Below are 15,850 nucleotides of genomic sequence, written 5' to 3' on the forward strand. Positions count from 1 at the left end.
AGAAAACTGAATCTGTGCTCCAAAGTTTGTCACCTTTTTCATTATTTAATTACTGATCAATTAGTGGCGTCTGCTTCGAGATGTTTGCTGTTTGATTTAGAGAGTAAAATATGGCTGCAATATAAAGAGACAGAGCTTCATGTTTTCTGAGATTGAAAAGCATGTCAAATAATAAATACAAGAGAAGATGAGTATATTTGCAAACATTTATTTCTCAAAAGTGCAAAAGTATAAAAAAAAAACACCTTCAGTATATACACAGATTTTAAAATAGTGACTGTACAATATTTATTATCACAAAATGAATTCATATCCCTGCAAGAGAGAAAGTTAAAACCAGTGTTCATATGGCTTTTTAAAAACTGTTCTTACACAGATACAGTACAACAGTCTTCTTCAGAGCTGCTTTTTTAAATCTCATGGGCCTTCTGTTTCAGTAGTGATTAAGTAAAAAAAATAAAATAATAAAATACAAACATTTTTGTTCAAATTTAGCTACAGAGATTTGAGGTCAGATCAGGTGTCCTTGCAGCAGGGCAACAGGCGGGCAGGAGGTTAGGAGTTGTTGTAGCTACAGTAATACACAGCTGTGCTGGCGTCTGACAGCACCGATGATATGAGGCTTTCAGGTCCTTGCATGCCAGCCTCGTGTGGCCCGTACGGCAAACCTGTCATGTCCGCACGCGCTGAAGAGGAACTTAAATACTGCTCAAACTCACTGCGGTCCACTTCAGCCAGCAGCTCAGAGTGGTGCATCTGCTCCATGCTGTCTGCTGCTGAGTGAGGGTGGGAGTCAGGCGGTGGGGAGAGCTGTCCTGCCCCACCAGGATGTCGTTTGGGGTGGCTGGTACTGCAGTGCTGCGTGTAATACATAGCCAGAGGGTTGGGGCATCCCATGTAGGAAGGGGGAAGGGTGGCGGATTGAGGGGGCTGCTCTGGAGCTGAGGCTGGGTGTCGGTGCAGGATGGGGTTGCTGTGGTGGTTGGAGAGGTGGTCCTGGGGTTGGTACTCTGCTGCCTGGGAGTGGTAAGCGTAAGCAGGCATCATGTGGCAGTCCTCCTGTGAGTGTGGAGGGAAGAACATGGAGTCTGACTCTACAGCGTCCAGTGGAGAGGTGTCAGGCGTGGGGAGGCTGTAGGCCTCAGAAGAGGGGCCTCCAAGAGCCTGGACGTCACGGTAGTGGCTGAGAGGCTGCGGAGGAAGCTGGTAGCCGTGCTCGTGGTAGCCCAGGCCTAGACTCTCCACACACACTCGGCCGTCCCCGGCCATCGCCGAGGCCTGGTGATCGGACACGCCGTGGACCAGAAAGCCAGAGTCCAGCCTCTTAATCCTCTTCACCTGCTTCCGCCGCCGAGGCCGGTACTTGTAGTTGGGGTGATCCTGCATGTGCTGAACCCGCAGCCGCTCGGCCTCCTCCACAAAGGGCTGCTTTTCTGTGACAGGAAGGGCTTTCCATGATTTCCCTGCAGGTCAAGAGGAGAGTGCACATCAGCGATATGTCAGCAGATACTGTATGCAGTCTGGTGATGCACACAAAAATAGCTTGTTGCCATTTTAGGGGGCAGGGACAGGTTTTTGAGGTTACATCTGTCACTTAACTCATACACAGTCATTTGTAATAACACAGTAACATCACCTGGTGTTCAACAATCACTGCTCTCATTGTTTGAGTAAAATAAGAAAATCAATGTGCCATTAAAAGTTAAAACAAAATTACAATCACTTAATACTAAGAAATAGACAGAGATAAATTATGGAAAAATAATAATGTGGTACTCACTCACATTATAATAACTTCTATGGAGAAACATGTGATTGATTAGGAGAAAAAAGTCTGTAATTACTTACCCAACATTTTGCTCAGCTCCGCGTTGTGCAGGTCCGGGTTTTGCTGCGCCAGTCTTTTGCGCTCATCCTTCGCCCAGACCATAAACGCGTTCATGGGCCGTCGGATCCGCGGTTCGCTCTTCCCGCGATTCTGGCCGCCGGAGCCGGACGCGCACGGCTCGTTTTTCACCTTGGTGTCCCCAAGAGGACTGAGAGGGTCGGCCCACTGGCAGTGTCCCATTCCAGGCATCATGACTGACATCGTACACCTTGCCTGGGTCTGATCGTCGCTGGCGTAACCCGCATCGGGACTACTCATCTCTGTCCAGCTGGGAGGTTTGGAGAGCCACCGGACAGCTCGCAGCTCAAACACACACTACAACTGATAACAGCCTGCGGATAGATAAAATAAGTTATCAGGACAAGTTCAAATGTTTCTGGCTTTCAGGCTGGGATTGAAAATAATTAGTCACATCCATTAGCCACTTCTAAGAGCCGCACGGACTGAAAGGTACCGACTACTCAGAGCTGAGTGTGAATGCTGGTGCTCTATAAACGCACAGGCAGCCAATCACCATTTGGTGGGAGTGCCCACTACTACAAAGGTGTAAAAAAGTTCAGAGTACCCCGCCTTCGACCCTTGTTTGGAGTAGTGAGACCCTCTGAGGACAGAGGAGATTTCAAATGATGCAAAACTCTAAGTGATAAGAATCTATGCTCCTGTGTACAAAATGTAGATTGCAACAAACTCTTCTATCAGCTTAAAAACATTAAATATATAAGACATACATCCACTTAAGGTTTTCAAAACAGGAATGTTGTTAATTAAAACCAAAGTTTTGGGGTGCAAGGGGGTGAAACTGCAATCTTCAATCCACAATAACGTTTATTTGGACAACCACAGCCCGCACACACTCGTCCAGTTTTAATTCTCACCCCTGTATTAGACTGTCTAAATGCTCAGACATCAATACAATCGATCACCAGTCTGTGTATTGGGCGCTTAAGTGTGTTAAAAATCTTGAATATCAGGTTTACGCGTTTAGTTAACGGCTCCCTCATTCGCAGCTTTACGCACGGTCGTCTGGATGGAGACTGTCTTTGATTGTGGCCTAATGAGAAGAGCTGGACAAAAGGCGTTAATTGAGGATTTGAACTTACAAAAGTGAAATCAACAAGTGTGTAGAAAGCTTAAATAAACACACCCATTCCAAAACTTTCTCGTCAGAGACAGATTAAGTCTCTGACAAGAAGACTTTTGTGATACTGATGCGCTTTTGTCTCAGGTTGTCTAATCAGTTTCTCCTAATGTGGATACACTGTCGGTCTGGGATGTTAATGAACCAAATAAACAGCTAACTGATTAAGTGAAGGAAGTAAAAACACTCTAAATTACATTTCTCTGACAACATTAATGCAAAAAAGCCCAAATATCTTTGTTTTACCTTTTTTTTCAACATGAGTGGAATAATGATGTAAATAGTGGGAATAATGCTAAACCTACAGTACAAAACACACACACACACACACACACACACACACACACACAAACAAACAATAGAGTATGTAAAAGAATTATAATATAGTTAACATGTGTAGGATTTGATCCCCATGCTTTTAAAGCTCTTTCAACATGTGACTCAAAGCTTTAAGGAGTATTTCACCTAAAATATCTCTACATTTATGGCTTATACAGATTACTTTTATCTCATTTAATGCTCACTCACTTCATCAAATTCCTTATGATGCTTTATTTTTGTTTAAAAAGTTTAAAACAAGGCCTTTCACTGTACAATGAATATTATTTTTTCTATTTTTACCCAAAAAATTGAGACTTGAGAAAATGCAATTTCACATTTAGCTTGAGGTGAAACTTTTGGACAGATGAGCATTCACACGTTATAAACTATGTGTCCGCCAGATGACATCACCCAGTAGTAAAATATGAACTTTTATGACACACATGGAATGTTTCCTTGTTTTTGGAGCAGCTGTCACTATCAGAGATATGAGGGGAGAAAAAGGTTAAAGCAACCTGTTGCACCTATCTCTATTCTCAAAAATCCAAACTTAGTGTGTTTATGTAGGAGAGAATGAAGCCCCTGTTTGTGGTCAGAAAGCCAAACATCACCCACAGGCTGCAGGGGTTCTTATCAGTGCGGGCAGACCTCAACCTGTCAGCTCCGTCTTTTCTCGGACTATTCCCATCTCGTTGTGGTCTGCGGGTCCGATACAGCGCGTCAAGCCTTTCCTCTGACACGTCAAAAGGGGCTGACAGAAATATGAGAGATGCTTATGCAACCTTTGCGTGCCCTGTGCAGACACCAGCGGGGACTCCATAGCAAGCTGGGTGACCCTCCGGGGGTTAGTGGGAGGGTGTTTTGGATGGAGGTCCAGCTAAGCACCGCATGGGACAGGATCTGGACTATAATACTGTCATCGTCTATTTTACCGCTGATGACCTGATAGGGTTTTCCCCCTCCGATCCTAAGAGAGAGAAGAGAAAGAGAGTCTCTATGTGTGTGTGTGTGTGTGTGTGTGTGTGTGTGTGTTTGTATGTCTCCGTGAATGTGTGTGTTGACATGGGCGTGGGTATGAGTGTGCCTCTGGCCGCCTCTCTCTCTCTCTCTCTCTCTCGCTGTGTGGGAGTGAAAAATCCTGGCTTTTGATGGGAGAAGTCATAAAGTCTGGAGTCGTAGCCACATTTCCTCTACAAGGTGAGGTTCAGAGTCAACCCAAAGGAGGGGAGGAGGTGGTGGGGGAGGTGACACGCCTTATAGCCAACCCCCCACCCCCGCTCTCGTCTCTCCATCCCCCCCCCTGTCCCTCCACCAAGTCCCCCACCCCGTGCCTGGGGAGTCTGGGGCTGGGTGGGGGCCAAGGCTCTCGACGCCAGCCTCTGGACTCTGCGCTCAGGGAGAGGTCACTTGGCTTGCTTACACAATGGCATTATCTCAGTTCCAGCCTCGGCTACTGCAGCGGTGAGCACTTCCTGTCCCTCTGCAAGCACTTCCTGTCCTTGGCGTAGCAGCACAAACTGTCCGCCTTCCAAGTGAGCTCTGTAACGCAGTTGAGCTGCTGGTCGCCAGTCTTGCTGTATAAATGTCTGTGGGTGGCTTTCTTGGGAATTGCACAATGTGTTTGCTGGCTCCTTTGTGCTGAGCAGCGAGGCAGTGGTGTTAGTTTAAATCACAGGGACGGAAGGTATATATATGTTAGCACTCTACGCTGATCCTGCTCGAGCTGCGAAGGCCTGAGCTGGACAAAGCCACAGAAAGTTCAAACATTTCTGCCAATTATCAGCGAATGTTTTGAATATTCTGCTCTATTCTTAAAATCTTACACTTTACATCAAACAAGCACTGAACTTAGAGTAGATTAATGGATTAGTCAATTAATTAATTGGAAATAATTTTGATAAATGATTAATCATTTAAACTATTTATGAAGATTTGCTGCTCTTCTCTGTTTTATATAATTGTAAATATGTAAATAAATCAAATATGTTTGGGTGTTGGACTGTTAGACAAAACAAGCAATTTGAAGATGTGACCTTGGACTCTTACCTGGGAAGTAAACAAAATTACACTATGTAGAAATTTCATTGACTGCTAGTATGAAAAGTTACATAAAATATGAACATGTAATAGATACAGTAGATTAGATACTGTCTTTTCAGCCATTGTGATCTTTTCGATCTTCAGCACATAAAGCGCAACATTAGCATTCAACTTAAGTCTTGTTTCAAATTTAATATTCAACTCTTGAGAGAATGATCTGTTTCTTTAGTTGCTAAATGCTCCACTACATTCACCACCTGGTTGCGAATTTTGTCTGCAGTTTGGTGCTGAGCAAGTAGTATACAATAGGTTTATCAGAGCTTTTTATCTGAAAACAGCTTCATGTTGTGGCTACAAAATGAGGCTGATGAGAGCCATAAGAATGAATAAAAACAGTAAAGTTGCAGGTTGTAACAGTGAGTTCAGAAAGAACGCAAAGCAAATTTTAGACGCGACATGGTTACATACAAACCAAAGCAAAGAAGTAGACACAAATTCGCCCTGGTGGAGCGAATTGACGCAAATACACGCCACACAAGTTGAACATGTTTCAACAAGCCCGCAGTGGGTTGCCCACAGGAAACCCTCATGGTGGCCCCAAAGGGCAAAACTGCTGTGGGCCCTGCATGGGCCATCCAACAGTGGGGCCCATGTTGGATTTCTGTGGGTAGGCCCACAGTGGGTTTCCAACAGAAAACCATGATGGGGGCCCAAAAGGGCAAGACTGCTGTAGACCCTGCATGGGCTATCCCACAGGGGGCCCATGTAGGTTTTCTGTGGGCAAGTCTAACTGTGGGCCCACAGAGGGGGCCCTAAAGGGCAAAACTGCTGTGGGCCCCGCATAGGCTTACCCACATGGGGTCCACGTGGGATTAGTGTGGTTTTGCCTTGCCCACACTTCCCCACAGTTAACCCACACATACCCACAGTGGGCCAGCATGGGCATGTTTGCTGGGTATAAACCTCCACAAAAAACAAGCTAAAAGACACTAAAGTACTCTGTGGAGTGGAAAGGAATTGCAAGTCAGGGGATAATTCTCTGTCACTAGGAGTGACTTAAAAAAAGTGAAATCAACAAAACACTATTTGTATTTGTAAATATTGACAGGCATCTTTTATCGACTGCAAATTCCCTTGTTAAAGCACTAACATTATCTTTACGTATTCTTTCATTACAGCTATTTTGTGATTGTGAGTTTGTAGACTTAAGTTTTTCTATGATCAGCTTACTGCTAATCAAGCTAGCTAGCTAGCTAGCTATCTCGAGCCAATGTTTTGCTAATGCAACAATCTATGTAACTGTTAAGTATTTTACTATTTTTATGTTTACTCTCGTGTATATGTTTACTAAAGTAATTACAGTGCTGTACTTCCTTTGAGGACCTAGCGACTTAATTAACATCTAGCTTACATCTGTGACTCCAGTTTCCTTACTGTGCTCATTCATTTTTACAATAACTTTAGTTTGACTGTTGTTTATGGTGTCTTTTTCTGATCTGTAATCACCTTCATTGATTTTGTTGTCTAATTCTGTTTTCATAGTTTCACAATTGCTTCCAGTAAAAACCTCAAAGGCAACCTGCTGTCCAACTTTATCGGAATAGTTATAGTGGCCGTTTTATGTTCCACGTTCCTAGGTTTTCCACTGAATTAAATCCACTTTTGAATCCCAATGTGCTGACCAGTCCACAGGAGGCAGGGAAAAAATGAAAATGTATTTAAAGTCACATAAAGCCTGGTCCATCACCAAGTTGATGTTGTATTCCAAACTGTAATACATGTCATTACCCTCTATCATGATGTACACATTAAACACGTTATACATGTTACACGTTGTACAAACACATTACACGTTGTGCACAGCTATACACGGTCAAAAACATGTTTCGATCTAAACTTTTTTTGCAGATTCATCTACATCTACAAAAACATTTTTTTAGGGCATTATTGCACATGCACAATAAAACCATATGGCCCAGTCAACTGTGGTAAAAAACTAAAACATATGATCCTGCATTCTAGCACCCAAGAACTGAAAAATAGCAGGTATATACACCTATTGTCTCCTCTTCAAAATACACTTGAACTGTACATATATTGTGGACAAACTGTTGCATGAACCTAAATAATGTTAGTACATATGTAGCATGTGATTATTATTATGATTAACAGAAACAATTTACCAAAAAACAGTATGTGCCTAAGTGGCTCTTAGTTTGTTTAGCTCGCTGCATAGCTGTGCACCTAAATGCACAATGAGGGTAGAAATCACAAAGGTCTAACAATCAAAAATTTCTTTTAAAACAGGGCTTTTTGTCAAATGCACTGTATTGCAGCATTGTTAGAGAAACCTGGAAAATAAATTGGAAGCCACACAGTCTTGGACCCAACTGTAGAGACATCTGCCATTATCAGCAGTGAGATAGTGAATGTTTAGATTGTCTGATTAGACTATGACTTCCTCCAACACCTGCTCTGGAGAGCAGGAGGTGTTTCAGGATGGGGGGAAGGGGGCTCGTCAGGAGGAGAGAATGAGGAGGTTAAGGAGAGGAGCATATAACAGGTGTGCAGCAGAGAAAAGACGAGAGAAACATCTTTCCTGAGATTGATTCTGTAAATAGAAATCACACCTTTTCCTGAAGCTGGAACATTTCAAGTTTCAACACTAATAATGTCACTCAGGAATTTAAAATGAGTTTCTATTTTGCCGTCAGCTGTCAATCAAGCTCTTAAGAAGCCTGTTGAGGACCAGTATTGGGAATACGTCAAAGCTAAAGGAAAAGTGTATGTTTGACTTATTCAAAGATTACTTTTTTTCGTGGTTGAGCTTTAGTAACCTGAAAATTTCCCCATAAGGGAGATTGCAGATATGAGAGATCATCCGCAGGTTAAGGTGGTTAAATTTTGTTCAGAAAAGGATGTGAGAGTCTACAGTAGGTCATTTGTGAGATTTGTCATTTGTCTACAGTAGGTTTTTTCCCCGACTCACGAGATTATTTGGTCACAGAAATTGGGGACTTGAAATTCTGGCAAATGAAAAAAAAAAAAGATAGAAACTGATCACGCTGTCTAAAACTTGCTCACATGCACACACAGATGTTTTTCATGTGTTATTGGTGGTATAGTTTTCCCCCTCCCTCAGGGGATTGCTGGGAAAGTTTCCTTGCCCGGGAGCACACACCCCAACCCTGCAGAAAGGGTAGCAATGGGATGTTGTCTGCCTCAGACAAGCGGGGACACAAAGGAAGCCGTCTCCACTCTTGTCTCATTGTTCTGGAGGCGTTAATCTGTCAGGAATCTGCTGGGAATCAGGTGGGAATCTGTTGTGTTTATTATATTGACTGCTTCATTCCACGTGGAGCAAAGAGGACATTCTGATATACTCGACCCGTACCCCCTCTGTAGCACCATCCTGCCTCCCGCCTCATGAAGATGCCCTGATGATAAAACTGCTTCTTGTTTGTCTCTGCCTCTCAGTTTGGAGATGAGCGCATCCGCCTTATCTTCTCGTCTCACCCTCATTCTCTGTCTGTTTTACTAAACCGAAGCCAAGTCCAAGACAAATCTTAAATATGCTTTAAGTCATGCTAACATGAGGATGTTTGGAAACTTTTTTGCCACAAGTTGTGGTGACCTCAGGGTTTGCGCGTTGCCAAGGGTCAGCCAACAATAAAACGGAAGCAACAAGTAAAATAATCAAAGTCTCTTTCCTGAGAACATCCATAGTTCTGTAGTTTCACCCTGAGGATACAGAGATCCAAAATGATTATGTCAAGGATATCATGAAAATGTCATTTCATGTACATCAAAAATCATCAAGGTTGATGATTTTTGGTGGCATATTTTTCTTACTGTCAACTTACTGTCTTTTCTTACTGTTAACAAATCCCATGAAAAGACCAAAATCAGCAATGAATTGATCTTACAAAGTACTGCCTGTGTAGCCAAGCTTAATAGTTTGTACCATAGAGTAACACTGTTGTCCCAAAACTATTCAAAACACAGGAGTGAGTCACACTACTGCACTGCGCAACATGTTCCTTCACTACCATGGGCACTGTAGCTTAGATTTCAATCCCACATACATCATCCTGCTGCCATAAATACTCACATCAGTGTAAGTAGTTTCTATGAAGATCTGGCAATTTCTTTGGCAGGAAACTGGGTGCAGTCTGATGATCCCTAACAATAACCAAGTGGTAATTATCGTAACCTTGATGCCAAAGATTCCCTAAACTTAATGAAGTAGTAATTGTAACCCAAACCTTGATGTTTCCCTGAGATAAGAAAACACTTATATGTGTCATTTTGGAGGGCGATAACAAACAACGTATTAAATAGTTTAATGTAGGAGACCTGTTGGATCCCTGATATCTTAGACTTATTCTTTAACTCAAATGTACTCTTATATTAAGCCACCCTTGGCTCTTACGGTGAATTTAACTCCTAGTTCTTTTATCCCAACACCACAAGGAGGAAAAAATCTATAAATAGAACTTGTTGATTGATTGATGAATCACCCTTAGTAAGTGGGGAAAGGGAAAACCCAAGTTTCCTCAGTGAAATGAACAGGGAGGTCAGCCACACGGGAGACCAGACTCTTTCATCTCTTCACTTTTACTGGCCCGACCCTAATCCTCCCCACCGGCGACCAGCACATTGTCTTGGCTGAGGCTAATTGAGACCCGTGTTTATCATTTTTATGACTTTATCCATGAAGACAGAGGTACGGTGGGCTTCCTGTTCTCCAGGTTCCTTGACAGACCAATCGCATTATTAGGGTCAACCTCAGCTCCCATCTTGCCATGGCATTGTTTCCACTGGTGCAATGACCATTCCCAAACTGATAAGACTTGTCTATTTTGGGTCTTTCTTTTTTTTGCACAGAGTGATTTGTCCTTGACTCATAAGTATGAGCCTGAAATAACTTTTTTTAGTCTTTTAAAAGAGAAAACACGCTTACGGATACATGCAAATATCAAAAAAGGATACCAGAGAGTGAGCTGCAGCTACATAATAAACCACTATTTTTGGTTTTTAATCATCAAAGGGATGAAATTATACTGAGAAAGACTCCAAAACAATAACTAGTCCATTTCTGTGCCAACAATACTTTTGGCCGGCCAAAGAGATAAACACCAAAGTCATTTTTCTCATTTTCAGTGCTCACACAATCCCTGCACTTATTGTACGCTTTGTATGACAACATAAGGAACTGCTTCATGAGTATTGGTGAGAAAATAAATGATAGATTATGTCTGAGAGGCATTATTGTTTTCCTGACAACCACCAGTCACATAAATACCACTCGTCACAACTTGACCTGCATTTGACCCCTCCACCCAAAGAAGTCCCTCAATCCATCTAATCTGTTTTGCAGCGGCATGATGATGCAGGTTGAAGAGATTGCACTTTCATTTCCTGGTGCACAAGTAAAGAGGAAATCAAAACCACATCGAGAACTAGAGTTTTAAATCAGTGTTTGATGGATTAGTGAGTTAATTACTAATTAGACTATCCTGACTAGGTTTTTTTGGAAACGAGGGGAGAGACAGTGAGGCCTTTGTATATGACAATCAGGGTGTGAATTGATTCCTCTGCCGCTCAAACACTCCGAATCCTTTCATGTGTGGCCTTTGCCTTGTCGAGGCGCTAAAGCGTCACAGCAGAACAAAACGCCAATACCCCCAATGGTGCTAACAGGACGCAACGTCGGCCCAGGGGTGACCAATGTCGATCAATAGCGTGTGTGATCAGTGGCATCGCACCTAGCAAGAATCTGGATCAATAGAAGTAGGTGAGGGAGCAGCAGAGACAGAAGATAAGAGAAACGCAGCATCTAGAGTCTGACTTCGCTTACGCTGAGGTGTGGTCGAAATAAAATCATACGACTATGGTAAATTTGGGACTTTTTATAAATTTTTTTCACCCATCGTGAAGTAATGCACATGTCATTTCTGGAGATTACAGAACAAATACTCTAAAAATATTTTCTAGAACTTCCTCATAGACGCAGCAACTTCTCCTTTAACGGACTGTTGTCAAATACTCCTTAAAATGGTTTTCCCACACCAACTTTTATCTTTACACTGCCTCTTAATGATGTAGAACTTTTATGTGATCATGCCGTCACTGCAAAATTAAGTGTTCACATCTGACGAGCAGAAACATGAGTCTTTATTCTTGTCTGTTTTAGTACATTAGAGGCTACAGTGCTCTGCAGAGCCTTTACTGTGTTGAAGTAAGAGAAATGGCTGAGGAATGTACCGCGTGTTGTTTTCACACAGCTGTGGTTTTATGGAGGAAATGCACTGTGTGTGTGAGTGCTTCCTCCCTGCGTTGTTCCCTTTACACTAAAGCTGTATAGAAACAAGTATCACTAATAGGAAGAACTGACCCACTGCAAATCTGATTCACACGTATTTTCTGTCAAAACGTTTCTTTGGAATGACAGAACAAACTCCAACCCCCCCCAATTTCCCCAGTGAAGGCTCTCTTTAATTTTATTCCCTTTCAAATGAACTAAATCATGAAGCAGATGGATTGGTGTCAAGTTAACAATGGTATGGGGTGGAATAAAAATCTATCTCAGGTGTGAAAATTTAGCTTTCACCTTTGTCAAAATATCCTTTTCGAGAGCAAAGTGTGGGCTGATATTCACATGTTCCTAAAGTACATCATTAATATAAAATCTGTCTGTTTTGTCTGCCTTTAGGCTTGTCACAGTGAAATGCACATTATTTTATCAATACATTATCCCACATATCTGGCCTATCTTAAACTTCAAGGAGTTCCTGTGTTTGACTAAACCTCTCTGTGTATGAGTTCACCTGATCGAGATTATCTCCTCAGTTCATTTGCACACAATGGTCAGGATCATCAATATCTGCTCACCACCTACCCCAGGTTATGCACCAAAGTCTGCCCTGTAGCCTCAGTTTAAAGTAATTAGTAAATACGCTTTTTTTGCTTTCTTGCTAAGAGTTTGATGAAGTTTGATACCACTCTCGTGTTTAGAATGAAGCTAAATGAAATATATCATGTTAGGTAGTGAACTTTAGAGGTGCTGGTGTTACCTTTAGGCAGAGCCAGGCTAGCTGTTTCCCCCCAGTTTCTAGTCATTATACTAAGCTAAGCTAACTGGCTGCATGTAGCATTTACATGTGAGTGTTATTCTCATCTAATTCTCAGAAAGCAATTATTATTAGGTACAGGTATGCTATCATTTAGCCTAGCTTGGCCTGAAGACTGGAAGCAAAGGGAAACAGCTAGCCTTTTTGCCCTGTCAAAAAATACACCTTAAAAAACATTTCTTAAGCTTAGCAATGAATAAGTTGTATCTTGTTTGTTTAATATGGCAAGTTGTGGTTCGTCAAGCTCACCAAGAAATACTTCTACTATGTAATTGTTGACAAACTGTTGTTTTTACAATTTCTATTTTGCATCGATTAAACAGAGTTATAACTTGTTAATTACTGAGCTTAAATAGAGTTGATAGGTGTGTTTTTTCACTTTGGACAGAGCCAGGCTAGCTGTTTCCCCCTGCTTCCAGACATTATGCTAACCTAAGCTTTATGCTAAGCTAGCACTTAGCGCCTAGTGGCTCAAGCTTCATGCTCAGCACACAGGCATGAGAGTGGTATCCATCGTCTGGTCCAACTCTTGGCAAGAAAGCAATTAAGGTAATTTCCCTAAATGTCAAATCATTTGTTTAACCACTGAGTTAATGCCACTGGTCATTTAGCCTAGCTTAGCATAAAAACTGTAAGCAGGGGGAAACAGCTAGCCTTCTGGCCTTGTCCAAAAATACGCTATCTAACAAACATTAGTAATTAATGTTTTATTTTGTTTGTTTAATTTCACAAGTTGTGGTTTTGCTAGCTTATTGGTATGAAGGCTAAATGACAATAAACTTACAAATTGTGATTTTTACAATTTCTGTTTTTGTATGGAATAAACAAATGAGTTATAACATGTTTTTTTATTATATTAAGAGGACTGGATAGGTGCACTCAGCCAGGCTAGCTGTTTCCTCCTGTTTCCAGAGTAGATGCTAACCTTTATGCTAAACCTCGGTCTGGCTTTATACTTCATCTTCTTATGAAACTCTCGGCGAGAAAGCAAAATAACATATTTCCCAAAATTTCAAACAATTTGTCTAAAGCATATGTCGGCCTATGTTGAGAATACTAAATTTCTCATGCTTACAAACATGCAAAGATAGCCTACACTTACATCAAACAAATATCTGCATTAAAGTCTTTTGGTGACTTTTTGAGCTACCATTCACAATTCAGTAATCAATTCCAGCTGATTAGCACCCCTTCTGTGATAACATGGGAAAAGCTCACAGGAAGCTTGGGGAAAGTCCCCTCTGATATCATTACAAACTGCACTGAAACAAAAGCTCACTACCTATGCTGACATGCTGCAGTGTGAGAAACAATGGAGACCCAAGAGGACGTGATCTGCAGCTGAAAAATGGCATCTAGATATTCTGATCAATGCCCGTAGAGTGGACTTTGAACTTTGCAATAATTGCTGCATTCTGTGCAGTGGCAGGTTCAGCTTTTCTGGCTCAATACCATCCAAAACATGTGTTATCGCTGCAGGCTGTGGAGCATGTGGCCTTATCAGATGGCCTTGTGGCCTTACAATAACACGGGCTCTATCATGCCTTAGCAGACCCGTATCTGGCAGCGGTGTCATAGAACAACAATAAATACAGCTTATAAGCCATGCACATAATGTTACTCAAGATGCTCCTATAAGCTAGGATGAGCCTTTATTAAATCTGAATGTATATATAGGTAAAATACATGCAAATATGTGCAAAGAAGTAATAGTGACAATTTATTATCACTGTATGATTAAAAAAAACAAAGAATTTTCTTTATTTGTTAAAGATCTTCATGAAGAAAGTCAAGATTACATCAGCTCGGGCATGATTCTGCACATTTTGCCACAAACCAGACTGCACAGCCTTGACCTCGTGCAGTCTCCTGTCTCTGTATTATAAGGCACAGATTTACAGAGTAAATCAAAGCAGACGATTTCCTCAGCTCAGAGGAAAACCCCTCGGAGGAGAATGAGTTGATAATGTCCCAATGTGCCCACGGCTTCCTCTCAGATAAATAAATACATAAATAAAAACACGCCTGGCCACTTCAGATTTATTGTTCCTCTGTAGGCTGTGAAGTAGAGGCTATATTGTTTATAATAAATAAGTCCATTAACAGATTTGGCCCAGGTGGGTGAAAAGAGCTCTCCTCCCCCACACCTCCCGCAGGCACCTAGACCCCAGAGGGGCCAGAATACTTCCATTTAAGGCAGTGATGGCCAGGGAAAAGGGGGACTACAGAGGTTAGTGTTGGTTTGACTGGGCTGAGACCGTGTCACGTTTTCTGGAGTGATAAGAGCCGGAGCAGGAAGCTGTGAGAGGGCAGGAAGGAAGAGAGCTTAGGTCTGGAAGGAGAGAGGGGAGCTGTGGAGACATAAAGAGATGTAGGAGAGCAGAGTGGAGCAACAAAAACAAAAAAATTAAAAAAAAATCTAAAAGCAAATCTTGAATATGAAGTTATTGCAGGTTTACTCTTTGTTGAGGTCTGTTGTGTTTCATGCGGGCAGGTGGAAGGGAGGGCCGAGCTCTGCTGGGAAACGCAGAGGGAACCTGGGGTCCAGGGGGGAAGTGAGTTGATGACTAAATTTGGTCACAGTAACATACACCTGCTTCCAGCAATCAAACAGACCACACAATGATGACGATATCAAGCATCAGACTTTTGTCTGTTAGCACCAGACCTTGTGGTAAAGAGCAAGAAGAAAATGAACTACTGCTGCTTTCACTAAAATCTGCATCAAACTGTTCTGGTTCATAATGAAAGGGAAGTGGAGCCTCTGACACTACACTGTGCATGACCATGAAAAACAAATGTGGTGTTGTGCGTCTTGTGTCTATTTCTTGTTGCTGTTGTTTTGTTGTTTCATTTATCATTTTAGTGGTGGAACGTAATAGATGGATAGATAGATTCTTTATTGTCAATGCGTGTTAAACACAACAAAACTTTGACAGCAATCAACTTAGCAGCATATATAAGTTTCTAAAAATACAAGTACTGTACTTAAGTATAATTTTGAGGTACTTTTATGTGTCCTCTTGCCACAGTGAGGTCACCAGTGGAGACTCCAGGAAGTTACTGTGCCCGGTTAATAAATGGTCCACTACTTTACTTCCCTAAAAAACTATAACTTGTCGTTTTTTACACTTCAGTTTTTGGATGGATTAAACAAATGTCATATATTAACCTTTAGGTGCTGGTAGGCAGTTTTTGTCACCGTTGGACAGAACCAGGCTAGCTGTTTCCCCCTGTTTCCAGTCTTTGTGCTAAGCTAGGCTAACCGGCTGCTGCCTGTAGCTTCATATTTAGCGTTTGGACAGTAGAATGGTATCAAACTTCTAATCT

The 15,850-nt window shown here is 41.9% G+C and overlaps 1 protein-coding gene across 1 annotated transcript; it reads right to left on the minus strand.

The window, feature by feature from the left end:
- Positions 1-277: 277 nt before the first annotated feature.
- On the minus strand, positions 278-2,466 carry sox17 (SRY-box transcription factor 17). Its single transcript, XM_044339760.1, has 2 exons — positions 1,849-2,466; positions 278-1,463 (listed from the first exon to the last, which is right to left on the minus strand). Exons 1-2 carry the CDS (start codon positions 2,144-2,146, stop codon positions 556-558), a joined length of 1,206 nt encoding a protein of 401 aa, XP_044195695.1. The 5' UTR covers positions 2,147-2,466; the 3' UTR covers positions 278-555.
- Positions 2,467-15,850: the final 13,384 nt, after the last annotated feature.

Source organism: Thunnus albacares, chromosome 21 (assembly GCF_914725855.1).
Source record: "Thunnus albacares chromosome 21, fThuAlb1.1, whole genome shotgun sequence".
Lineage (NCBI taxonomy): Eukaryota > Metazoa > Chordata > Actinopteri > Scombriformes > Scombridae > Thunnus > Thunnus albacares.

Coding starts and splice junctions, on each gene's coding strand:
- sox17 (XM_044339760.1), bottom strand. CDS start 2,146: ATGAGTAGTCCCGATGCGGGTTACGCCAGCGACGATCAGACCCAGGCA. Junction 1,464..1,848: donor GGAGCTGAGCAAAATGTTGG/GTAAGTAATTAC, acceptor CTTGACCTGCAG/GGAAATCATGGAAAGCCCTT.